The 27,748-nt window shown below is 45.6% G+C and overlaps 1 protein-coding gene across 4 annotated transcripts in view; it reads right to left on the minus strand.

Annotated features, from left to right (window-relative positions):
- Nucleotides 1-27,748, minus strand: part of SFMBT2 (Scm like with four mbt domains 2) — a 214,327-nt gene that overhangs the window by 174,131 nt on the left and 12,448 nt on the right. For 3 of the 4 annotated variants that reach the window (XM_032773318.2, XM_032773316.2, XM_075063858.1), the window contains exon 2: nucleotides 7,890-8,053. In XM_032773318.2, the coding sequence (XP_032629209.1) occupies nucleotides 7,890-7,989 (100 nt within the window). In that variant the 5' untranslated portion in view covers nucleotides 7,990-8,053. Of the gene's footprint in view, nucleotides 1-7,889; nucleotides 8,054-17,719; nucleotides 17,783-27,748 lie in introns of all 4 variants that reach the window. The other variant, XM_075063851.1, reaches the window with a different exon arrangement.

Genomic DNA, 27,748 nt, shown 5'->3' on the forward strand with positions numbered 1-27,748 from the left:
GAGATGCTTAGGAATTCAGTAAAATTCACTGATTAGCTAGGACCATAGATGTCAACAACAACAACATGGCCCATGGTTGCTCATGACCTCAAAGTTATCATCCCTACCCAGCCCAGCAGGTTGCTTGGAACTTCATGACAGCAACAAGCTGAGAAAAAATGGAGTCTTCTGTGGAGTCCAAGAGCCGCTCCAGAATGCAGTAAACATTAGGTATATTCCCCTACCCAGTGCTCACCGTCTTGACTCTTTTCTACATCCCCCTCCTCTAGTCCATCTAGCTAGGATCCTTCTGGCCTCCCTACCTCCAATCACCACCAACTCCTCTGCTATGCTCCAATACAATTTTGCCTCCTATAACCCTTCCCAGTAACATGCACTTAACAAGCGGTGCTGCCTTCCCCCTTGCTTGTGGATCTGGGAAAGCCTTTTAGCTTAAACAAGGGAAAAACTGAATTCCTGTCCCCAGAGCCCTCCTCCCTATGAGCATGTGGGATTTCTCACAGGCTAAGGAAGAGAACAGAGTGGGAACCGCTTGTTAAACACTTGGCAGCTCATCACTAAAAGCTAGTTTCTCAGATGTCTGCAGCAGTGTTTCCTCAAACTGTGAGGCCTGTTTCTCCCCAAGGGAGACTGAGGCAAGGACAGGGAAAATGAGCAAAACAACAAGACTGTTTTTCTTCTCCTGACTGGAATGTTGTCACAACGGACTCCACAAAAACCAGGGCCAGTGACTGCATGAGGAATGGAAATACTTACTGCTTACGACACAGGAAAGGATCTGGCGGGGAAGAATCATAGAAATGTACGGCCGGAAGGGATCTCAGTTACTCCATCCGCCCTCACTGAGGCTACAAAATGAACCTACACCATCTTTGATAGGTCTTTGTCCAACCTGTTCTTCAAACCTCCAATGATGGGGATTCTACATCCACTCGATGACCTATTCCAGTGCTTAACTACCTGCAGATTAAACCCATTACTTCTTGTCCTATCTTCAGTGAACATGGAGAATAATGGAGCACTCCCCCCCACCTGTATAACAGCCCTTAGCCTATTTGAAGACTTATCAGGTCCACCCTCATTCTTCTTTTCTCAAGACTAGCATGCCCAGTTTTTTCAACCTTTCTTCACAGATCAGGTTTTCTAAATCTTTTATCATTTTTATTGTTCTTCTCTGGACTCTCTCCAATTGGCCACATCTTTCTTAACGTGTGACATCCTTAAGTGGACACAATAATCCACCTGAGACTTCACCAGTGCCAAGCAGAGTAGAATAATTACTTCCAGTGTCTTACATATGGACACTCCTATTCATACACTCCAGAATGTTAGCCTTTTCACAACTGCATCATATTCTTGGCTCATATTCAATTTGGTATCCACTGTAACCCCAAGATCCTTTTCTGCAGTACTACTCACTAACCAGTCGTTCCCTATTTTATAGCTGTGTATTTGATTTTTCCTTCTTACATGCAGTACTTTGCACGTGTCTTTACTGAATTTCATCTTGTTGATTTCAGACCAATTCTCCAATTTGTCAAGGATGAATTGAATTTTAATCCTGTCCACCAAAATGCCTGCAACCAGTGTGGTATCATCCACAAATTTTATAAACTCTTATCTTTTATCCAAATTATTAATGAAAAATATTGAATAGTATCAGACCCAGGACCAACCCCTGTGGGACTCCACTTGGTGGGTTCTCCCAGTTTGACAGCAAACCATTGATACTACTCACTGGCCTTTCACCAGTTGTGCATCCATCTGATAGTAATTTGATCTAAACCACATTTCCCTAGTTTGCTTATGAAAATGTCATGGGGGACTGTGTCAAAAGCCTTACTGAAATCAAGATATATCAGATCTACTGCTTCTGCCCCATCCAGTATGCCAGTAACCCTGTCAAAGAAAATTAGGTTGGCCTGGCATGATTTGTTCTTGACAAATCCATGTTGGCTATTTCTTATCACCCTATTATGCTCTATGTGCTTACAAATTGATTGTTTGATCATTCGCTTCATTATCTTTTCAGGAATTGAGGTTAGGCTGACTGGTCGATAATTCCCTGGGTCCTTCTTTCCACCCCCCAAGCCCCTGCCTGTTGAAAATGGGTATTAAGTTTGCCCTTGATGAGTCCTCTGAAACCTCACCCATCCTCCATGAGTTCTCAGAGATAATCACTGAAGTTCAGAGATTGCTTCTGCTAGTTCCCTAAGTCCCTAGGGAAAATTTCGTCAGGCTCTGTCACCCTGAATACATCTAACTTATCTAAACATTCTTTAACCTGTTCTTTCCCTATTCTGGCTTACACTCCTTCCCCCTTGTTGTCATCATTAATTGTGTTATACATCTGGTCACAATCAACCTTTTTAGTGAACACAGTAGCAAAATAGGCATTAAAAACCTTCGCTTTCTTGGTGTCTTCCATTATTAGCTCATCTTCCCTGCTAAGTAGTGAACCTACATTTTCATTCCTCTTTCTCTTGCTCGTAATGTATTTGTAGAACCTCTTTTTACTGCCTTATGCCCCTTGCTAGGTGTATCTCATTTTGTGCCTTAGCCTTTCCGATTTTGTCCCTATGTGCACGCACTATTCTTTTATACTCGTCTTTAACAATTTGTCCATGTTTCTACTTTTTGTAGGGCTCCTTTTTCATTTTCAGGTCATTAAAGAGTTCCTGATGGAGCCACATTGGTTTCCCTCTCTTCCCAGTAGTCCTCCTTCACAGAATAGCATCCGATGGTAAAGAAAGCCAAAGCCCTCCTGTTGACACCATCTGTGCAAGCACACATTCTTCTCCAAGATGTATCTGTCCCTGCCTGGACTCTTACCTTCAGCTGGCACAATGGACAAGAACACATCCTGCACCCCCAACTCCTTAACCCTTGCTCCCAGAACTCACTGCTGATACGCTTAGGGCCATATTACTGTTTCTTTAAGGGTCCAGAGCCAAGAGCCTGCAGAGAGGGTGGGGGCAAGATTTCCCTTCCCCACCTGAACCAATGGAAAATGAGCTGGGAGAAGGGGACCAGTATAAATACTGCCTCCTCCCACATAGCAGGGCAGACACCAGGAGATATCAGCAAGGAAAGACTGACCTGCTGAAGACCCTGAAGCCTAATGGCTAATTAGGAAAAGGGGCCTGCTAAGGGAGAAGCTGGCAAAAGCCTTCCAACAGGCTAACTCATAACCCAGCTCCAAACAGGAGAGAACAAGAAGCTCAGAGGGCCCAGAGAAGGACAGAAGATGCTTCAAGTGCTTGATTTTGTTTGTAGTTCTGAGCTCTACTGAAGGGAAAGGGAGAAATCCTGAGATCTGCTACTCTGGAGAGAAGAGTATGATGATTTTTTTTTTCCATTCACTCCCATGGTGAGTTGGAAGGACTTTGCTGCCAGCCTGGGGGAAGCCAGGGGAAGGGACTTCAAAGTGGCCAGCTTGGGGTCTGACCATTTACAGCTAGACTTGGACACCCCAGAAATTGACTGAATTTTTAAGTCGGAGGGCTAGGCCACAGAAGGCCCAGACAGAGATGGACAACAGGAAGAGATGATGAAGGGGAAGGTATGACAACCCCACACTTACCCACAAGGGGGCATGCCAGAGTGACCAGTGCCATCACAAGGAGCCATTCCCACTCTCAGTCACCACCTCAGATCTGGCACAATTCACAGTGATTTTTTTTTTTTTTTTTTTTTTTATCATTCTCAACTGACTGCTGTTTGGGATTCAGGTGTCCACAGAAGCTTCCTTCGTAACTGGCAATCCCAGAAAAAGTGCTCTATGGAGGATGAACTCCTTTCTCCCTCTGCAGAATGTGGCTGGGGCACAAGGACCCAGGGCCGAACCAGGGACCTCCAGAGCTGAAAGGCTACGCCTCTACAGCTTAAGCTAAGACCCATATCCTCTGTGGAGTGGGCATAGGAAATGGGGAGACACATAACATACACTGAATAGTGGCTTAAATACCTCTTCTGAACAGAAGCACATCCCAAACATTTGAGGCCCACAGCAGTTCACAACCCAAACAAGCTGCCACATACACAACCACCACCATTTTAGCCAAAACTGGAGAACACCAGAACTATAAACATGAGTTTAAGCTAAAAAGCCAGGCTGTCTACATGGGGACAAGATTCATATTCTCTAAGGACTGGGCATACTGCCTAATGGGTTATGCTTGTGTGGCTGCAACCTGCGTTCTGTGAATAAATAGAGAACTTCCGTCTGTAGGGCTGATGACCTTTAATTCACTTCCCTTTTACAAGGCATCAGATGCGATTTTCTGGGTCATGGACAAAGTGGCAGGAAGCAAAAAGCCTCCAAGGCGACAAATCTATTCAGTTAAGATGTCACTGCCCATTCCCACTGGCCTTGGATTCCTACCATGAAAACCGAGGTGAAATACAAAAAAAGGGCCTAATATCAGCTTTCTAAAGAGCAAAATGAAATCCCTGTTGCCCATGGAAGTAGAGCAATGACTGGATGTTGTGGATGTGAATGCTGATGGTCAAGAGACAGAAACCTTGAGTGACTGAATTCCTATGGACAAGGGACAGCCTGAGAAGAGGCAAAGAGAGGATCAAATAAACCACTCGAGGAGAGTAACTGATTGAATCTGAAACACAAAAAAAAGCAGTTTGAAACTATTCAGTAGCCTCCAAAGAGCTCAGGGCCCAATTCTGCCAGTTCCCCAGTGCTTCCTGCAAGGTGCTGTGCCATGTTAGAAGCTCCCAGCATCATGCCCTTAGAATCTTATTCTCCAGGGTGCTCAGCAGATTGGAGCCTTCTGGGATCTTATCTCTGATGCAAGCATTGGAGCAGAAGCCAGATGCTTTGGAGAGGATATGCAAAGAAGATGCAGGAGCTAGAGGAGTTCAAAACCTAGTGAAATAACCCATTCACTGCAGCATCAAAGCTTAGAGAACCATGAGGCTTTCATTTTTAAACAGAGGTTGGATGCATAAAGCAAAAGCTTCCAAGGTTTTTCAGGTGTGATTAAAAATATAAAGTTACAATTGGCCAATCTGTTTGAGTTTCTTTCAAATATAATGCAGAGCTATCAATTCTTTTCTTCAAGAGGCTTATCGGGAAGGTGAACAACAGAACATTAACAGCATGGTCTGAAAGAAGAGATCCAATAAGTCCTGAAGAGGCATCGAAGGGGATTTTAAAAGCATTCACCACTGGCCTAACTCTGCTTTTCTTGAAGAAAATGGGATTTTAATCATTGACTTCAAAGGGAGCAGCGGTTAAATGTCCATTGGCTTCCATGGGAGAAGAGTTAGGCCATCACTGAGCACTTCTGAAATTCCTCCTCTAATTCTTTCAGTATACAGCCTCAGGGGAATGGTCATTTCATTCATCAGGAGCGCAAAGAGAGTGCAGAACTTTTAAACAACTAGAGGCCAGAGTTGCAGAATTCTCAGCACCCACCAGCCCGCACTGAGAACACTCCAGATTCTCAGTGCAAGCTACCAGGGCACTGAGTTCATTAGAAAATCTGACCCTCCGTCTGACATTTATAACTCAGTATCATTTTATCATCAGCGAGCCTCATGGAAACGTCCGATTGTTGGGAAAAGGATTTAGCGTTATCAGCCCCAGGATGAATACGACAATGTAAGACGCACGTATCAATCTGTTTACAAAAGATGAGCTGTACAATACTGGTTATTATTTATTGTGTGGCTTGCAGAAGCCTTATCAGCAGCGCCCCAGTGTATTAGGCACTACATACCCCAGTGGTGTGCAAATTTTTCTAGTCGCACCGCCTCTTCCCTTTAACAGAATCTGTCCATGCCTCCCCCCAACCCACCCACCCATTACTGCACAGCCAAGCCTTCCTCAGCAGCGGAGCTTGGGCTGAAGACGGAGCTGGGGGCAGAACTGGGGATGGGGGAGAAGCTAGAGCAAGAGGCGGAGCTAGTGTGGGGGCAGAGAGGGAATGAGAGCAACACTGGGCTGGCAGAACAGGGGGCGGAGTAGGGCAGATCTTGCCTGGAAGTGGAGCTGGGCTTGGAGGCAGAGCTGGGCTGGGGGCAGAGTGGGGCCAGGGGCATGGAACTCCTTCCCTGCCGCTTTCGTGCGCTTCCCTCCCCCACAACATTCCTCCATACCCCCTACAGTTTGCAGACCACTGATATAAACACATCGTTTTACTATGGATATGTTTACATTACAATCAGAGGCGTGACTGCAGCATGTGTAGACACACTGAGCTAGCTTTTGTCCAGCTAACTCAAGTAACAACAACAACTAAGCCTCGGCAGCATGAGGCTGGGACCCAGAGTATTTACTTGACTGGCTAAGCCCATACTGCTGCTGCCACATCACTGCTTTCTTAATTTGAGCTATCAAAAATCAAAGCTAGCTCGGGGTATGTCTACACATGCTGCAGTCACATCTCTTATCACAGTGGAGACATAGCCAAAGTCCCTCCCCTGCAGCGCTTACAATCTAAATAGGGTGGGAAAAAAGGATACAACATGCAAGCAAAACACAGAGAACGGAGACGCTAACTGGTAGTGACTGGCCAAGGTCACAGAGAAGAACCAGTGGCAGAGCTGGCAACTGAACCCAGGAGTCCTGGGTCCTTGTCCAGAACCTTAATAGCAAGACCATCATCACTCCTAAGAAAGAGCCTTCATCTTCCCAAGTTTGGAAAAATAAAGAGCTAGAAATAGCTGTACCAATAGTTCTGTGGCCATGTATTAAATCATCCTGGATGATTCACCCCTGTGCAAAGAGTCAGAACAAAGTCTATGTACCACTTAAACCTTATTTTGAGTAGTCAAGTGGGACTGAAGTGCTGCACAGGACGCATGCTGGTGCTCCGCACACAGTGGAATTTCATCCCAAACGAGGCTATAGTCATAGATTCCAAGCTCATTTTGCAAAGCTTAAAGAAAGATCCTTAGAGAATTGAATCAATTTGTAAGGCTAAGATTATGTCTCGGAGGTCGGGGAAGACATGGATTCTGTGACTTCCAGAGACCGCTATGACATTTTCTGCTTCGGCCCTGGGGCAGCAGGGCAGGAACTGTAAGCCCCTGCAGGCAGGGGCCCCCCCACAGCTCTCAGCCAACACGGGGGGACCTGGAGCTCTGAGCCACCACGGGTGTCGGGGGGACCCCTGCAGCCACAGGAGGACCCCAGAGCTCCAAGCCACTGCAAGCAGTGGGGGGAACCCTGGAACTGTCAGCCACAGTGGCAGCAGGGGCTGGATGCCACCTCTCCCCTCCTATAGCAGGTCTCAGGCTCTCATCCCCTCATCAGACCCATTTTATCACAGTTATTTTTAGTAAAAGTCATGGACAGGTCACAGGCTCCCACGAATTTTTATTTATTGCCTATGACCTGTCCCTGACTTTTACTACAAATAACTGTGATAAAATACTAATCTTATCTATAAGTCCTTGTGCCGCACTCCTCATCATAGTCTAGGAGCATCTTCCAGTAGTGCATTAAACAACATAACTATCTATCAGGCACACGTTTGTTCTCTCATCTTCTCCCCAGGGAGAGAAGCGTATGCAGTGGAGAGACACCCCTTAGCACCATTTGAGAAATGTATTGCACGCTCTGGTAGCGGGGATGTTTTTTGTGGGGAAAAAAAAATCTAAATAAAAACATACAGGATAAAAAAAAAATTATAGAAAAAGTTGATCAATCCAGCTGATCCAAATAAAGGAAAAACTTCCAAACATATTTTTAAAATTTTGCTTTTCTTCCCCAAAAATTTACAAAGGGTTAAAAACAAAGGAAATATTGTCAAAAGTTTGGCCAATTTTCCTCCAAATGTTGTTGAATTTTGAAAAATTTCATCTTGCACAAGAAAATCTGGTTTATTTACTTAAAAGGGAAATGGACGTGGAAAACAAGAGCTCACCTGAATCAAACTGTTCTCTGTCCCCATTGGCTGGACTCTGACCCTTCTCCTGGGATAGGGAGAGATGCTGAGTCTCTTGCATGGCGGAAATCAAAGACATCCTAGTTTCTATAGCTCACAATAAGATTTCTTCCTTTCCTAATTCATCATGTAACAAAAATGTCCTGTAGGAGAGTAAAAGAGAATAAATGAGCAGCCTATTTTCATAGAATCATAGAATATCAGGGTTGGAAGGGACCTCAGGAGGTCATCTAGTCCAAACCCCTGCTCAGTGCAGGACCAAACCCCAACTAAATCATCCCAGCCAGGGCTTTGTCAAGCCTGACCTTAAAAACCTCTAAGGAAGGAGATTCCACCACCTCCCTAGGTAATTCATTCCAGTGTTTAACTACCCTGACAGTTAGGAACTTTTTCCTTGAGGTCTTTCTGAGTGTAGCCTTGATTGATTTGAGATCTACAATACCATTCTCTTACTAGAAGGGAAAACCTATAATGGTAGCAGGCTGTAAAACAGACATAGATTGGGGTAGTTGAAAAGCAGCTATCAAATCCCCCTCATTCTTCTCTTCTTCTCTTCTGCAGACTAAACAATTCCAGTTCCCTCAGCCTGACCAAGTAAACACACTTCCCTAGCTCTTCTTCAACGTTTTCTTTTGAGTCACCCTGCATTTTGATTGCTGTAATTAATTTATGTACTTGTGTGGCTTTTATCATTACAATATCTGAGCACCAATGAAGTTATCCTTTGGGATGGGGATGATAATACTCATCGATAAATAGAGAACTAACAGATTAGGGTCCAATCCAAAATCCACTGAAATCAATGGGATTCTTTCATTGATGTCAATGGGCTTTTTGTTAGTCTATTGGGGACTTGAACAAGGTTATATAGGGAGCCTATGGCTGAACTAGGGGTTTGGTTCAGTATAGTGCCTTAACCACAAAACCCATCCTTCCTCTGCTACATCTCTAACCTGTTCCTGAAGTAGTTCTGGATACTTGATCTTAGCAGGGCCAAGTGCTGAAAAGCAGCATGGTCAAGTATGGAGAGTAACAGGCTATAAATCTGGAAACCTAGGTTCTTTTAAACCAAACTGCCACTGTGATGCTGAGCCATGGCTCTGTCTCCACACAATACACCATCCAGAGCAGCTCAGCCAAGCAGCTGATCTAAGCCAGTAGTAAATCACTACAGCCCTGGAGCAAGGAGACTGCAGGGAAGGATTTTGTGACACGGGGGGTTTCTCTGAGTCACCAGACCTACCAGGAATGAAGCATCTTACACAATCACCCTCTGCTCAGGGCTGTGCCTTAGAGGTACGATCTAGCACTTGGACTGTAAACTCTTTGGGGCAGAGGCTGTCTAATTATACGTTTGTACGGTGCCCAGCAGAGTGGGGCTTTAATCCCGACAGGAACTTTTGGGTATCACTGGAAGACAAATAGTAAATAATAATAGATTGTTACCGGAGAAATGTCCTTGTTGGCCTCTTTGTCTATAAAACACCTAGCGTACTTTGGGCACTATATAAATAAATGATCATTTCGCCACTTCATCTTTATTTCTCCTAATGTGCATGAAACACCATGATTATTTCAAAGTCAGGTAACCTCAGAATGTGTACATTGTCATCCCCAGTGTACATTCTCTTTCAATTAACTATGAAATTAGAAGCAATCAGTCCACTGGAAGTCAAAAAACACTAATCCTTCAGTAGAGAAGCACTGGAATATTTCCATAAATATCACACAATATCAGGGTTGGTAGGGATCGCAGGAGGCCATCTAGTCCAACCCCCTGCTCAAAGCAGGATCCCCAGATCCCTAAGTGGCCTCCCTCAAGGATTGAACTCACAACCCTGGGTTTAGCAGGCCAATCATTAATAAGAAATTGGTTATGTATCAGCTTTTTGCATGAAACATATTTCGAGGGGAGGGGAAAAATGGTAGTTAAAGCTTTTATTTTTCCCTTGGTAGGTTCAGATATTTTTACTTATTCCTCAACCAGACAGTAAGGAAAGATAATCTAGGACTGGAAAAGCAATCAATTTAAAGGTGCCAAAATCAGTCATTTTAAAGAGAACTCAAGGGTAACCATATAAATACGAAGCAGAAAGATAAGTTACTCAGTAGTATAGTTAAATCTTGAGACGTTCCCATTATTTTGACAGGACAAAGATATGAGCTAATGTGAAGTTTAAGGTGTCTGCTCCGACAGCTGTAGCGTTTATACTGGCACACAGCAAATAACAGTTTCTGTTAAAGAAATATAGTTACGGAAGGTTAGGCTCTGATCCATTAAAAGGGCCCATCTGCATCCCAACCAAGTCAGCAGAGTTCTGCATCAGTGGATTGGATTGCAGAATTGGCTTACGCGGTTTATAAATAAGAGATGTTGAACAAAGCAGCAGAGGAAGAAAAATGTTTTCGCTATTACATTTTTTCAAAAAAAAGTCAGTAAAAAAAACAAACAAACAGTCTTGATCTGGAGTTAAACAGTAGTTGCTGCAGCAGTGGGAATAAGAAATCTGAGTCCAAAGCCCACTGAAATCAATGGGAGACTTTCCATTGAACGCACTTTGGAGTAGGCCCAAGAAACAAAGTGAAACGTCCATGAAACTGATGAGTACATTTTCCTCCTCCAAGAGGAGGAAATGAACAGAGGCAAAGTAAATGGTCACCAGCAGCAAAGTTTGACTGTGAACTTCCCTAAACTCTGGAGCACTTTTGCTTTGGGCTCTTCAGGTCAACACATATAAATGGTCACGAGAAATTCAGAGGGATTTTGTTTACACACATTCTTTATGTATTTTTACATTACTACGGAACACAGTTTTAAAAAAAAACTAAAAAAAGATTGTACTGTGCCATGTACCTCTAAGAAGATTCTTGTAAAGTGTGACCTGGCAATGGTCTATGGCCAATCTTTTCTTGTTGGGAATGGTTACAAGATTGTAATTTAAAGCATTTAAAGTATGATCTGAAAATAAGCCCAAAACTCCCTCTTCAGCAAACCAAATATGCTCAGGTATTGCTCTGAGCATGTGTGTTTACATAACTGGCTTTCAATGAACGCTGATTGAGGCTGTTTATTAATAAATAATAAATTAATAATAGTAATAATAAATAGAGAAAAAATATTTGGATCACAACAGCACCTAGAGGCTCCAACCAAGATCAGGGACTCATTGCACTAGGCACAATAGTATTAAAAAAACCCAAACACAGTATCTTCCCCAATGAGCTTACAGTCTAGACAGACAAGACCAACAGGGTATGTCTCCGCAGTGACTAGACACTTGAGCTCCCGGGGCTCAGGCTGCGGAGCTGTTTCATCGTTGTGCAGGCTCCTGGGCTCAGGCTAAGGCTGGGGCTCTAGGACCCTGCCAGATGGGAGGGTCCCAGAGCTCAGGCTGCAGCTTGGAAGCCTACACAGAAATGAAACAGCCCTGCAGACACAGGTCAAGTCGGCTGGCACGGGCTAGCCGCAGGTTTTTCTTTGCTGTGTAGACATACCCGCAAAGACTTAGATGGGAAAAAGAGGCACAGAAACTTGCCCAGTGTCACACCGCAGGTCAGTGGTGGAACCCAGATCACCCTAATCCAATGCCCTATATGCTGACCACACTGCTTCACAGTGATTGCTGCTATTAATTATTATTAAAATGTATTCATACTAGATCCTTGACAGAAGAGATAGAAACACACAACCCCTGCCCCGAAGGAGCTTACAATCTAAAGCCCCGATCCTTCAAAGTGACGTGCATCATCAGGACCCCCGAACCCTTGCAAAGCTGAAGTCAAAGAAATTTTGCACAGCTCTAGAGGTCCAGCTGTGCAGAGCTGAGTCTATGATCAGGGTTACATTGCAGATGAGATGCTCCAAGTAACAAACAGCAGGGAATGGTCAGGTTTGGAAAGACAATGATAAGATCACTCAGTGATTCTACCTAGGTACTTGTCTGAGACCCCATCCCCATAGTATCAGTTAAAGAGGAGATTCATAGGTAATGAAGATATTAACTAGCCTGTTCCATCTCCCCGTTTGAAGGGCCCTCCATGGGACCTGGGGTTTAGGAAGCAAGGAATACTGCTATAGAGGCATCTAGCTGTCTCCCACCCCATGGGGAGGCAGAGACCCACATGTGAAGAGCATGATCAGACCCACAAGATTGAATTAGTCTGACAAAAACACATGCCCAGATTCTTCAGTGTTCCATTGCTTGCAATCTTTGGCATTACACTTGATGCCCCAGCTCCTGGAGTGATGTGAATAAGTGAAAATCTCAGCTTTTATTTAAAAAGAATAATAATAAATTGCTTCAGAGTTGCAGAGACTCAAGCACTCCGTAAAAAAAATCTGAAGGTTTTTAAACCAATCTGATGATTTGGGGAGGCCTCACTCCTAATTTTTGGATGGTGCCATTGGTAATACTGATTCTTCTACCATTCAAAGTTAGTCACTGAGACACTGCCCCTCCTAGCTAACACCTGCTCATGCTTAATTTGGCATTCACAGGCAGCAAAAGAAATCTAATAAAAATAATCTATTCCCCTTGGTTGTTTCTTCCCACTGCTGGCAGACTCACAACTGCACTTCTGTCTCTAGTCTCCTGAGTCGTCATCTCTATCAATACTGGCTCTTTGCATAAAAAGACAGGACCAAGAGTTTCACCATTTTAAATTCCTCCTCTCTTGCCAACTCCAGCTCATTTTTCCTTTTTATAATCCACACTGAGAGCAGACCCCTGTCCTGATACCCAAATGCGACTTCCTTCACACCTCACACAGGTCCCTCATTCGCCCACGTTCCTTTGGTGACCTCCTTGAAAATTACTTACATCAGAAATGCAGGACCATGGAACTGAGGTCACAGAGTCCTTTACAATGGATGAAAGACTCCTACAGCATGATGAGCTTCCTGCAGGAGTCATTGCTGGGGGTCGTCACACTGGGCCTTGGGCAGCTTGAGACGTAACAATCCCACTGACTTCACAAGAACCTGGTTACTTTGGCAACCAACAGAGGCCTTAGAGGGGATGGAACCAGCCCCCGCCCTCCAATAATATCCCTGTTCAGGGGGTCTCCCCAGCTAACGTAAAGACTTTATGCCAGCCTTGCTCCCAGATCCTGCTGTAGGGGGGCTGATCGGAGGCATGCCAGGAGAGGTAGGGAGTGAGTCGGGGATGGATCGGGGGCATGGCCATATGGCTGTTCTCTCTGCAAAGGACTGTGGGAAACGGAACATACAGTACAGGAAGCACAAAGACATTTTACCCCCACGTTTTCCTTTCTCCCCGCCACACCCATTTTTGCCTCAAGTGCATGAACAGAGTAACTGAGTGTCGATCCCTTGGATTTCTAATCATGTGTTGGGAGGGGGCAGGAAATTGTACAGTGGAAAATGGTACCACCTATCACATGGAAAACAAAATTGGATCCACCAGAGCTCGTTGGGACATAGAGCTGTAGTTTCGGTACAAGCCCATATCTAATGTGTGATTTATAATCTATAACTTTTAGATGTAAGCTTGACAAGCTTTAAACCTGTCAAACTCCAAGTGCTAAAGCTCCATGTCAAAGCGAGAAAGGAAACTGCTTTGGGCTAGCTGACCAAACAAACAATTAGGTAACTGTGAAATTAGGTGTGGCAGCCCTCAAGGGACAAAGAGGCAGAACCAGGTATCCAGCACAGATCTACATGCAGACATATCTTTTTAAAATACTACTACAGACCTGGCATGGTCATGCCAGCTGACTCCTGCTATTCCAAAATACATCCTTCTATGACTTCACAGCTACCAAGGACCTCACTGCTCTATGGAACTAGTCTAGAAGGCCTCCAAACTCCACGTGGCAGAGCTTTTTAGCCTATGCAGGATGGGAGCAGCTGTAATTGAGTAGCCTAAGCACACAACTGAAAGTGGGTTTGAGACCTGACTCTGCCACTGACTTGCCATGGGACTTGGTGCAACTCATTAAAACACTATATGCCTCACTTTCCTCATCTGTAACATGGGGATAATGATTTTCTCCCATCTTTATAACGCCATTTAGAACAAGCAGGAAGGGATGTAAGTGCAAAGTCATTACCTTGAAAGATTTTATATCCCAAAAAGGTATTAAGACGTATAAAAACCCTCTTTGGAGGCTGTGATGAGATGGAGAATTCTGGGGTTTGACAGCAGGACAGGAACGGCTCTGAATTTTCTTGGATGCAGTCACAGGATGAGCTGGCCTCTTAACATTAGGCAGGGTCTCAACGCCAGCTTTAGAGCCCAAGGGTCACATGACAGGGACAACATGTGACTAAGAACAGACCTGCTGGGAGCCACCTGGGTGGGAGGGAATTTTTAGGAGAGGCGGGAGTTAGGCTGCTTGGCCCAGAAAGGATCAATGCCACTCCACAGTCTGTTTCTGGTACTTGTCTCAGAGAATAACTTGATTAAACCTAAAGCCCTTGGCAAGACACCATAATACCTAGCTCTTAAGTGCTTTTCACTATTAGATCTCAAAGTGCTTTACAACAGAGTATCACAATCTTCATTTTACACAGGAGGAAAACTGTGGCACATAGATATGAAGAGATTTACCCAAGGGCATCCAGGAAAATCGCCGCAGAGCGAGGAACAGACCCTTGTTCTCCTGAGCCCCAGTTCAGTGTGCTCACCGCTTTAGGCCATACCACCTCCCACCAAAAAATGTTTTTGCTCTGCCCAGCATGGGCTACAATTCCCATATGCTTTTCCCCCTCACTTCTCTCAGTCCTTGTGGGACCTTGTCCTGACCCAGGAGTATCTCTACTCCCTGCAATGCTCCTGCTGGTCTTTATAAAGGACCAGGTGCTCCTCAGGCAATCACTCAGCCTCACAGCCTTCACTGGGAGGCAGCTGTTTAGTCACAGGTGGGGCTGGACTCCATGTCTCCTTAAAGGAGCCAGTCACCTCGTGACAGACAGATGCTATTAATTATGAGGCTTTATGGAGCTCTTGGTTGGACATGGCAGTTTCGATGGCTAAGTGCAGGTACACAATGGGCGTGTGGAACATCTTCCGCTGGACATGCTAAAATACTGTCTGGACCAGAGACACTGAAACAATCCAGTTCAGTTCGCATGGCTCCTGGCCTCAGTGAGGATGCAGTGTTGTGCTGGGCGGGAAGGGAGCTCCAAATGTGCTTCATCCTATATCTGAGCATGCTGACCTATGGAAAGGGCTGTTCCCAACATGCAGTGCTCTGCTGTGACCCACACAGCCTAGCTGGGAGAAAGGGCAGCTCCCAGCACAAGATGCTCCTTTTTGATCCGAGCTGTTTGTCCCACAGAGAGAGCTGGTTCCAGTAGAGGATACTTGATCATGATGTAAGCCTCCTAGCCCACGCAGATGACAGCTCTCGAGAGGCATCATTGCTCTGTGAATGGAGTTGACAGGGCAGGATGCAGCATGCAAAGGTCTGTCATGGTCTAAGCAACCTACTCCACAGATCTGGCAGATCATACACAGCGCCACAACCATTCCCTTGGAAACCCCAGGTCCTCAAATGTAACACGACAGCTTGAGCAGAGCAGCCTGGCTCAGAGACAACAGACTAGTTCTAGCACAAAATCCCACAAGACCTTTCCAAGTGTCCTGGAAAGCTTTCAGTGCTACACCGCACTGAAACCGGCTGCTTGTGAGCACCAAGCTGCTCAGCTCAAGATGGCACCTTGCATGCTTGAACTGGTCTTCTCTGCTAGATGCATATCACAGCAAGTGCAAGCTGCTGTGGTTTGTGAAGATCACGTGTTTTCCCCCCTCCACCGGCTGGGGTCAAGGGACCAGTGTTCCCTTTGCAGTCTACGTCTCAATGAGTATGTCCGCACTGCACACTAAGCCCAGGCTCTGACTCAGGTTTGAGCCCAAGCCCCACTTCTGTGCACAAACAAATCAGTCTGACTCAGGTCAGCAAGCAACCAACCAGGGCCCTGGTCCTAGGACTTTTTAGTAGGGTAGGTCAGAGCCTGACTCCTGCTGCGGATGCAGCTCAAGCCACACACCTCAGTCAGAAGGTCCGCATGGTGCAATATGGAAGCATTAGCGCAGCTGTGAGACCCGGGTCCAGCATTGTAAATGCAAGTTTACAATACAGTAAAGATGCTCGAGCACCAAGTCCAACAGCCCAGGTCCACACGCCTAAGCTTAGCATACAGTGTAGACATACCTGGTCCTTCTCTTAACTCTTCAGATTACTCCAACGCAGTGAACATGTCTATCAGGGCAGTCCCAATGACCCCACACTTTTAAAGGATCAGCATGGTACAGTACTTACCCCCTCTCTAAGCCTCTGCACCATGCAAATGGAGCATCATTCAGAAGCACTGCTGCATGCATTTAAAACCAGCCTCCCACCTTCGAGAGAAGGAGCCTGGCTCTCTTTTTAGACACAGTACCAGTTGGAAACCTCTTAAGGATCATTTCTTCAACATTTCCGTCCTTTTCAAAATTAAAGGTTCTAAGCAGAGCCCTTCAACAACTGTTCTCGTTTATATCCAGTGACAGCTTCCTTGTGACATTGAACACTCTGCAAGATTTTATGAAGAGCAAACAACTACTTGGAAAGTGCTGCGATGGTTCAAAAATATTCCAAGAAGAGATCCATTTTGATCCGGAGAACTAGAAATGCTCCCCAAATTACAGGGCTGATCCTGCCTCCGTTGACGGAAATGGCATTGAGTATACAAAGTCATCTATACAGGGTTTGATAACACCTAGAGCCTTGACTTCAATGGGAACAGATCTATTCCACTACGCTTAACACCACAGTACAGTACTGAATCCAATATAAATATAGAGAGTCCATCAGTGATACACAGACCGAGGCTTGTGAGCTGCAAGTGGCTCTTTAATGTGTCACTCTTTGCAGCACATGGTATTAAAACCCGGTGTGATTTAAGTTATTAACCAATCAGGAAGCTTTTACTATGTTATTAGCCAATTGTAGTTGATAAGATAATAATACTCAGTCATTTTGCTGTGAGAATAATGTGTATATATAGTAAGTGAAACAATGAATTCCCACGACGGTGGCTCTTTTGGGTAATGTTGATCACTAATTTGGCTCCTGAACCACTGAAGTTGGAGTATCGCTGGATGAGATAACATTTAGAGAGATAAAATTAGATACAATCATATCTCTAATTAGTTCAACTAACTTGTTAACAAAGAGAAAGCTGCACACTATAAGAAAAACTTAGATAGCTTGGATAATCTAATTGGATCTGGTCTGTGTATTGTGATAGACCCAGGCCAGTTGAGAACAGCAGATTAGTAGAAGGGAGATATATTGACCACTGGATAAGCAGTTTTCTGTTCCCTGAGTGACCAGAGCAGGGGCTGCTCCAGGCTAATGAGAACACCTGACTCCAATTAACCTAAGCGTCAGGTGAGGCTGTTAAGCACCTGACTCTAATTAAGGCCCCTCTGATGCTATAAAAGGGTTCACTCTAGTCAGGTGAAAGGGAGCTAGAGGGGAGGAAGAGTGTGTGCGTAAAAGTAAAACATTGGGAGCAAGAGGCATGCAAGGAGCTGAGAATGAAAGGCATACTGCTGGAGGACTGAGAAGTACAACCATTACCAGACATCAGGAGGAAGGTCTGGTGGTGAGGATAAAGAAGGTGTTGGGAGGAGGCCATGGGGAAGTAGCCCAGGGAGTTGTAGCTGTCATGCAGCAGTACCAGGAGGCACTCTAGACAGCTGCAATCCACAGGGCCCTGGGCTGGAATCTGGAGTAGAGGGGAGGCCCGGCTTCCTCCCAAACCTCCCAACTCCTGATCAGACACAGGAGAAATTGACCTGGACTGTGGCTTCTACCAGAGGGGAAGGTCTCTGGGCTGTTTCCTGACCCACATGGTGAATCTGTGAGGTGAGCAAATCTGCCAATAAGCACAGGACTCATCAACGTAGAGGAGGAACTTTGTCAGAGTATTTATGCTGGACTGTTCCCCTTGGTGAGCATGGCACAAGAACCTAGAATGATAGGTTCTGCCCCTCCACCCCCGAAGCCAGGGGCAAAGCCATACATATTCAATTGCAAATGATGAACTGAATGCCAAAAAGCTGCCATTGACATCACTGAGGGTAGGATCGGGTTTGGCATCTGCAGTATCTTTTAGTTCCCCAGACTGAACTGGATGTTTTAGATTAGTGAGATTCACGACTATTGTGATTGCTCCCTGGCCGTTTCCAAGTATTTTCTAAGGCAGTGGTTCTCAGCCAGGGGTCCAGGGCCTGTGAGCAGGTTTCAGGGGGTCTGCCAAGCATTACTGATGTTAGACTCGCTAGGGCCCAGGGCAGAAAGCCAAAACGCCACCATGCAGGGCTGCAGCCCAGGACCCCGAGCCCTGCCACACAGGGCTGAAGCCTGAGCAACTTAGTTTTGCGAGGCCCTGTGTGGTGTGGGGCCCTGGGCAACTGCCTTCCTTGCTACCCCCTAACACCAGCCCTGGCTTTTATATGCAGAACAGTTGTTGTGGCACAGCTGGGCTGTGGAGTTCTTATAGCATGTTGGGGGGAGTCTCAGAAAGAAAAAGGTTGAGAACCCCTGTTCTAAGGGACCAGTCCTGCATTGCTTGCAAATCACAAAGGCCTGGATCCACAAAATACCAGACATCGGCACCTAAGGCCCATTTTTAGGCACCACAGCAAGCCACAAAACTCCCACCTGGCTCCCAACTATCCTTGTAGGTGCCAAAAGTCACTCGCCTTTGAATTTTTAGGGTATGACTACACAGCGCTGTCGCGGGAGCACTCCTGCAGCAGCGCTTTGGAGTGTGGTCGCAGCGCCAGCGCTGGGAGAGCTCTCTCCCAGCGCTGCACATACTCCACCTCCCTGTGGAGATTAGCTCCCAGCGCTGGGGCAGTGTTTACACTGGCGCTTTGCAGCGCTGTAACTTGCTGCGCTCAGGGGGGTGTTTTTTTCCACACTCCTGATTGAGAAAGTTGCAGTGCTGTAAAGCGCCAGTGTAGCCAAGCCCTCAGAAGTAAATGTCCTCCTGGTGCCTAAGTTTCTGCCTCTAAGCACACACTCTGCTGCTTCCCCGTAGGTGTCCAGGTGCCTATGTCCTGCCTAAGCCCCAAAGTGATCCATAAACCAGGGAAGACCAGTGTTTGCAAGTCTAGGTCACCCGTAGGGCCCAATCCTGTAGGTGTGCATAATGCCACGCAAAATAGCTGCGTGGGAGGGAGAATTCCCTTACAACTTTTAGCCTAGTGGTTTGGATATTCACTCTGTCTGTGGGAGACCCTGGTCCAAGTCCTCCTGCTGAAAAAGGATTTGAACACTATTCTGCCACCTCTCAGGCGAGTGCCCTAATCACTGGGCTATGAGGCATTCCTGTGATGGCCTTCTGCAATCTCTCCTACTGAATTTATTCCACTTTAAGTAATTGAATCTTTAAATAATCACTGAGACAGAGAAAAAGTGAGAAGGGCTCTCCAGCCCCGTACACGAATTAGGGGAAGGAGCGCCTGCCTATCTCCCCTGTTTTCTGGATTGCTAGCAGAGCTGGGGTGCCTCTCTGCAACTCAGACTTCAGCACCTGTCTTGGGGAGGGGCTCAGCACACACCTCTCAATAGCACCTCCCATTGGTTTGCATAGGTGGCTCCCCGCCTCATATGCTGGCTTAGTGAATTGCCTTCCAAGGTGCCTATCTCTCCCCATTCATTGTATGGGCACCTACGTTCCCTAACTCAGACTTTGAGGATCACAGTGTGGTTCCAGTGATCTATGAGGCACCGAAATCCCTTCTGTGGACCCAGGCCAAACTGATTTCAGTTGGGCTTCCTGGCGTGCAAGGAGAGCTTGATTCTGCCCTCTATGCCTACTGGCTGCTCCAAAGAATCACTGCCTTTCAGAATGCAGGCCTGGGCCCTAAAATGGCAAAGGATGATTCTCTTTAACTGACAGCAGGATGGATTTGATTTCTATCAAACTGATTTAAATCATGATTTTGATCACGAGTCAGACTTGATTTAATCATAGTTTTCTACATAAACGTGCATTCTTATTGGTTGTTATAACCTTAATACATATTCTTCACAACTCAGAGATAGATGTAGGTTTCATTTTTAGAAGGTACACACTAGACATTTTTAAAATAATTTTCTTTTGAAAACTTTTCAGATTAGTTTTACAGCTCTATCAGAACCAAACAAACAAGCATTCATTTTATTTCATTTACCAAAGGTAATTGAAGCAGATATTTATGAAGTCATTGGGAGGTGAACGATCTCCAATTCAACAGGTTAATCATTAATATTTGGAAGATTTTCTTGCCATGCTGTATTAGGAGGAGAACGTCAGCAGACAGACATTTAAATTGTTTTATTTAACTAAAACAACTTATGTATTCTGGATTTTTTTCCTTTAACAGAGCAAACATAATAACAAAATAAGCATATAATGAATTTAATTAAACATTCAAGTTTTTTTAAAATCAGGCTTGTTTTTATTAAAATTGTTTAACTAAAATAGTTAAATGAATTTAACAAAAATTAAAAATCGACTACATCAGCCAGGTCAACGTGAGAAACTTAAAATATTGGCTTCTGCAGCTAACTCAGTCGTTTTCATCTTCATTTTCCTGTGTGTTCATAATCTGGAAAATAAAAAAAGCTTTCCTGCTTTTTTGGGTCCCAACAATTTCTCAATTTGGAATGAATTAGTCTAAAGGAAGAAAATATTCTCTTTCTAAACAGCAGTAGCTTCTTCTGCCAGTGAAAAGTGAGGTTATCACTTCAACAGTCTCTGAATCCAAGGGCTAAGTGACTTCCACCAGTTCACTGGTGTGACTTTCTTTAAATCATCACCACAAAACTTACATTTCTTGAATTGGTTCTTATTCCCAAGATGGGTCTCTTTTACAGCCTGCTGCCATAGGTTTTCCCCTTCTAGTGAGAGAATGGTATGGTAGATCTCAAATCAATGAAGGCTACACTCAGAAAGACCTCAAGACTTCTGGAATATGCTGCTCAAACAGTTTCACATTTGTTTCTACTGCCTGTCCCTCCCTTCTCACATTTGTCTCCAGACTTCTTCTCCTTGTCCAGATCTATTCTGCCCTCAACAATCTTCTATTCATTGAACTTTTTGAAACTCTGCACTTTGAGAGAGGTAAGGGATTGACTGTGTACACAAATTTGAAGAACAATAGAGTTGAGGTCTGTTATTTCTGACCTCTCTATATATGATTTTAAAACTTTTTTTTGTTAACAAGCATGTTATCTCTGGAAATATAAATCCAGTCTGAGAACTGCAAAACTAAGCGTCTCTGATGGTATCTTCTAGACTGAGCACTGAATTCCATTGGGTACATAGAAAGATTTAACCTAAATAATCTATACAGAAGCCCTTGGAATCCCATAAAATTGGGTCCCTAATCTGTGAAGTATTGGAACACATTTACAAAACTTTTCTTAAACATTACATATTGTCTCATACTATAGAATTAGAATTTATAATCCCTATTTCATGATGATATCTTTGAGCTATAATGTATCTATCTTTAGATACGCTTTTTCCCTCAAAAAGCATTTTATCAAAAAAACTGATTTAAATAAAAAGATTTTTTTAATCACTGATTTTTATCCATGAGTTTTAGTATCTACTAGAGTTATGAATTTACACTCCCAGCCTCATCTTTTGAAAGTGTTGCACAGGTTTTGCTCTCTGCATACCAAGACACACCCACGTGAAGCAGCACCAAACTCTGCCAGAACAACAGATCCAAAATCTGCAGATACATCTACACTGCTACAATGATCAAAATCCTCCCAAAACACACCTGTCAAGGTCCATGGATACTGCACATTCCTATCATAATATGCGGTGTACTTTGTCCAGTGCAATAAATGCCCCACTAACAACTATGAGAGTGAAACCAGACAATCATTATGCACTTGAATGAATGCACACAGGAAAATGATAAAAAGACAAACACCACATCACCTTTGGGCAAACACTTTTCACAAAGCGATCCCTCTATATCTGACCTCTCAGTCCTCATCCTCAAAGGAAACCCGCACATGTTCAAAAGATGAGTCTGGGAGCTTACATTCATAACTTTGCTATATACTAAGGCTTTGTCTACACTATCCCTTTTGTTGGCAAAACTTTTATCGGTTAGGGGTGTGGGGAAAAACACACACACACACACACCCAACAGACATGAGTTTCACCGACAAAAGCACCGATGCGGACAGCGCTATGTCAGCAGAAGACAGTCTCCCACCACATAACTACCACTACTCATTGAGGGGTGGTTTCATTAGGCCGGCAGGAGAGCTCTCTCATCAGCATAGAGCAGCTCCACAGGAGACCTTACAGCTGTGCCACTGTAGGATCCATAATACAGACAGAGCCTAAAACTCATGGGCTGCACAGGGTCACTGGATTTATGGCTTACTATGACCATCTATAACCCATAACCCCCCTTTTTGTCTTATGACTGCTGAGGTGTTAACAGGCCATTCTATCTTTGATGGTCCCAAACAATGATGTGCTAACTACTTATGCTACAAGAACAGGAATACTTGTGGCACCTTAGAGACTAACAAATTTATTTGAGCATAAGCTTTCGTGGGCTACAGCCCACTTCATCAGATGCATAGAATGGAACATATAGTGAGGAGATATATATACATACAGAGAACGTGAAAAGGTGGGAGATCTCTTACCAACTTTGAGAGCCCAGTTAAGTAAGGAAAAAAACCTTTTGAAGTGATAATCAAGATACCCCAGTACAGACAGTATTTGATTATCACTTCAAAAGTTTTCTTCCTTACTTAACTGGCCTCTCAAAGTTGGTAAGAGAACTCCCACCTTTTCATGCTCTCTGCGTGTGTGTGTGTGTGTGTGTGTGTGTGTGTGTGTGTATATATATATCCTCACTATATGTCCAGTCCATGCATCCGAAGAAGTGGGCTGTACCCACAAAACTTATGCTCAAATAAATTTGTTAGTTCTAAGGTACCACAAGTACTCCTGTTCTTTTGTGGAACAAGACTAACTATCTGTGCTGTCACTCTGAAACTGTACTATGCTTATAATCTTCTACTTTCCCCAGACCTTTAAAAGAGTTCATAGAATCAACAAGATCAGAGAACTGGAAGGGACCTAAAGGGTCATCTAGTCCATCCCCTGCACCAGGGCATGGACTAAGTACTATCTAGACCCCATTCCTGATGGAATTTGTCCAACCTGCTCTAAAATCCCGCAAATCAGAATTCCACCACCTTCCCTAGGCAATTTATTCAGTGTCTAACCACTCTGACAGTTAAGAAGCTTTCCTAATGCCACCAAACTGCCTTGCGCAAATTTAAAGCCCATTGTTTCTTGTCCTGTTCTCAGAGGATAAGAACAACAATTTTTCTCCTCCTCCTTGTAAACCTTTATGTTATTGAAAAACTTTTATGTTCCCCTCAGTCTTCTCTTCTCCATACTAAACAAAACCCATTATTTCAATCTTAGCCCTCATAGGTCATGTTTCCTAGATCTTTAATCATTTTGTTGCATCTTCCTGGACTTTCATTTGTCCACATCCTTCCTGAAATGGCACCAGAAACTGGACACAAAACTCCACTGAGGCCATCTCACAGGAGGGTAACAGCAGAAGAATTACTTCTCGGGTCTTGCACAACCATTCCTTATACATCCCAGAATGAAGTTTGCCTTTTTGCAACGGCGTTTACACTGTTGAACTCATATTAGCTTGTGATCACATGACCCCCAGATCCCTTTCTGCAGTACTCTTCTAGGCAGTCATTTCCCTTTTTTTTTTTTTTTTTTTTTTTTGTATGTGTGCAACGGATGTGTTCCTTCCTAGTGGATACGTTCATTTTGTCCGTGACATAGGGCTGACTTCCTCTCTATCCGGAGTCTCGACGCTCCCCCTCACCCCAAGCCCACCCCCATTTCCACCCTTCCTCCAAGCCCCACCCCCATCTCTTCCTAACCGCACTTTTCCCCTTCCTTTTCCCCTTCCCCCCATGGCCCCACCCCTTCCCATCCCTCCCCCACTCCTTCCCCCGAGTGCCCCATCCCTGCTTCTCTCTCTCCCAGCGCCTCTTGCAGGCTGCGGAACAGCGTGCAGGAGGCGCTGGGAGGGAGGGGGGAGCTTGACTGCCAGTGGGTGCTAAGCACCCACTAATTTTTTTCCAGGGGTGCTCCAGAGCTGGATCACCCATGGAGTCGGCGCCTATGCTATGTGGCTTGCAAGCTTGTCTCTCTCACCAACAGAAGTTGGCCCAATAAAAGCTATTACCACGCTGTAGTGGTTCCTCATGCTCCAGTGAAGAGGGAGGCCACCCTGTCTCGCTGTACTGGGTGGTAACTCTTGGGTTCGGGTCACGCTGGCAGGGCCAAGCCGTTAGTAGTCTATAGTTCTGTGCCCATCTAAATGGCAAACAGTCAATAATAGTCTGGTGCTCTTGTCTCCTCCCCCAGGCGTGGCAGAGCACTGAGTACACAGCCCCTCAGCTGGGGCTGGCAGCACTTAACAGTCTGGAGCTCTAGCCTTTTGGGGCAGGGCCAAGCAGCAGCTAAGGCAGCCAATAAACACAGACAGTCTAGGGGTTCTGGTAGGGGTGAGCATCCACACTGTCGGGGGGGGGGGGCAGCACCACCACAGCCTAGGGGCTCCAGCAGAGGTGAGCACCAACCATGCCTAGCATCCAAGCTTGATGGACGATAGATTCACACAGGCCTCCTGGCCTGGGGGGGGGAGTCTGCCGCCCCCAGGGTGGTGTGGCAGGAGGCAGGGGGACACGGGCCAGCCCAGCTCCACCACATCCCAGCCCAGGCCCCTAACAGTGTCAGAGTGGTCTGCCACTGGGTGAGTTGGGATCCAGCCGCAACACGCTGACCTACAGTCAGTCAGCAAGGTAGCCAGACAGTCAGCGCATAGTGGATGGCAGTCCCAGCAAGGCCTCTTCAGGCCCAGTCTCCTCTATGGGCAGGATGCTGCAGGGCGCAGGTTCAGCTCCAGGGTGCCAAAACAGAGTGGAGGCATCAGTCACCTTCCCTGGCTCCTGCTCAACTGAGCCCTCCCTTTATACATCCTGTCCTGCCCTGGTACTTCTGGAGAGGGGAGCCAGGTGGGTTCAGCTCTGCCCACCAGGAGGAGTGTAGTGGTCCCTCGTTCTCCAGTGGAGTGAGGCCACTCTGCCTTGCTACACTCACCCACTTTGTCTCTCTAACATCCTGGGACCAACACAGCTACAACTACCCGGCTTACACCTTTGCCTAGTGCTTGTAACATGCTACTACAGCAAAGTGTTAATGTTCTACATTCGCTTTGCACAGCCGTAAGGGACAACCCAAGCCCCAGGAAGCAGAGAAGCAATATCACCAACTAGTAAACTTGTTTCCCATCATTTTCAACACAGATCTGGTTGTCACTGCAATAACCACAGTGTGTGCGAGGCAATCTACATAACTTGGGCTCAGCATGGCAACACCTAATGTTTAGGTGCCCGGCTGTCTAGTGGAATCCACAGCTGTGAGTTAGGCACCCAGACTTCCTATACAATGCACGGGAGAGTTAAGTGCCTAAGAATGGGCACCAGAGAAACCAGCAAGCAGATAAAGGAACTACCTCATCTAGCCAGTAGGAAATGCTGAAGGATGTGGCCTAGTTAGGCTCCTCCCTCTAGCCCAAAGTTAAGCGCCTATCTCTGTTTAGGATTCACAGTCACAAAGCCTTTTCTGGAGTTAGATGCCCAACCAAGCCAGGTCAGTCCTTTCTCACAAAGACCGACCAGGAGAAAGAGGTGATGCTTTCCCCTTTTTTGCTCAGTAGCCGAGTGTTTAGCACACTCCCCTGGGCATGGGAGGCCCTGCTTCAAATCCCCACTCTGCCTGATTTAGAGCAGAGACCTGACTCCAGGTTTCCTACCTCCAAGGAGAGTGCCCCAACCACTAAGCTACATGGTATCCACAGGGGAGGTGCCTCTCAATCTCTCCTATTGAAACCGTTCTGCTTCCTATGAAATGCTGAGCCAATGAATATCTAGGTAAGATAATAACTCTACAGCCTGGTAGTTAGTGCAGGCACCGGGGGGGGGGGGGGGCCTAGGTTCTAGTCCCTGCTGCAATTAATATTTAATTATTTATACGTAAGCAGGGTCTGAATGAATTCTTCCCTGACAGTTAGCTGGGAGGGAGAAAGACTTCAAGTGCAAACTGTATTTACATGAACTCACCTGCTCTTCTTAGATATCCAGCAGATAGAGCAGCGTGTTGCTCAAAGTAATCAACTTTGGCTGGTGTCGGGTTACAAATCACTTTAGTAGTGAATGCAGGGGTAGTGAAATGCTGTTACCAATGTTGTCATTATTGCATGACTAAAGAGGAGCAGAATTGTGCTTAACCTGTCCCAAATGAGGGGGTCACCCTCTGCTGAAAGAACTTGGGTAAGCCAAGGGCTTGAATGCCAGACCCCTGTGAAAGTAAGAGGGGTGGAGACAAGTATTTCAGCCAAGAGGTGTGGACCCTCACCAAATGTCCTCCCTGGATTGGTTTAACCTGTTCCCCCCCCTGTTCAAAGAAATAGTTAAATAGGCTTTATTCAGAGCCTCTGTTATTTTAAATATTCAATGAGAGCTGAAATCAGTTTTGGTGGGGCAGTGTTTCTGTCTAGCCTGCAGAGAGCTGAAAATTACTAAGAGACTGATGTGCAGAGGTTCACAGACAATCAGCTGGCAAGGCAAAGCAAGTGCTCAGATGCCAAAGCAAGCAAGGTGTCGTCTTCCCCAGGTGGGAGTTCAACTCACACAGATGCACCTCTGAACACTGGATCCTCTCTGACCAAGGACAACCACTGTGAGTGGGGTATGGTGAGGGAGCAGAGAGGGGAAAGAAAAGGAGCTTTTGGTTGTAGAACTCAAGAACATGAGACAGAAGACACTACCCCACACACTCTGGGGTCGGTGTCCTGTTCAGTTTTAGGAGTATGAATCCCACTTGTGGCATTTTCCCTAATTAATGTCGAGTGACTTCTCTCCTTTCATTAAAAGTTTCTTTTCTACACTCAGACTCTGGGCTTGCGAGTGGGGAAGTATTGCCTCTCAGAGGCACCCAGTGGTCGTGTGTAATTTTCCCAGGTTACTGGATGAAGGCTCGAGCCAGTTCTGTGTTGTATAGATGGAGAGGAACCCCTAGATATTGAACTCAGGCCTACTTGCTGCTGGCTCCACCTGGCAAAAGGGTTACATATTCAAAGTAGAACAGCTTCAATAAGAGAGACTAAGGGTACGTCCACACTACCCGCCGGATCGGCAGGTAGCGATCAATCTATCGGGGATTGGTTTATCACATCTCATTTAGACGTGATAAATCAATCTCTGAACGCGCTCCCGTCAACTCCAGAACTCCACCAGGGCGAGAGGCGGAAGCGGAGTCGACGGGGGAGCCGCAGCCATCAATCCCGCGCCGTGAGGACAGGAGGTAAGTCAAAATAAGATACATTGACTTCAGTTACACTATTCCCGTACGTGAAGTTGCATATGTTCCATTGACCTCTCCCCCCACAGTGTAGACCAGCCCTGCTGGAGGTGAAGGAGGCTGAGAAGTTAGCAGGCTACCAAGCCTCTGCATCTGTAAATTGCCAACTGTGACATTCCTCTGGTGTTATCTGGACCGGTGATTCATAGATTCTAGAACTGGAGGGGACCTCAAGAGGTCATCAAGTCCAGTCTGCTGCCCTCATGGCAGGACGAAATACTGTCTAGACCATCCCTGATAGACATTTATTTAACCTACTCTTAAATATCTCCAGAGATGGAGATTCCCCAACCTCCCTAGGCAATTTATTCCAGTGTTTAAC

Source organism: Chelonoidis abingdonii, chromosome 1 (assembly GCF_003597395.2).
Source record: "Chelonoidis abingdonii isolate Lonesome George chromosome 1, CheloAbing_2.0, whole genome shotgun sequence".
In the NCBI taxonomy this organism is placed as follows: domain Eukaryota; kingdom Metazoa; phylum Chordata; order Testudines; family Testudinidae; genus Chelonoidis; species Chelonoidis abingdonii.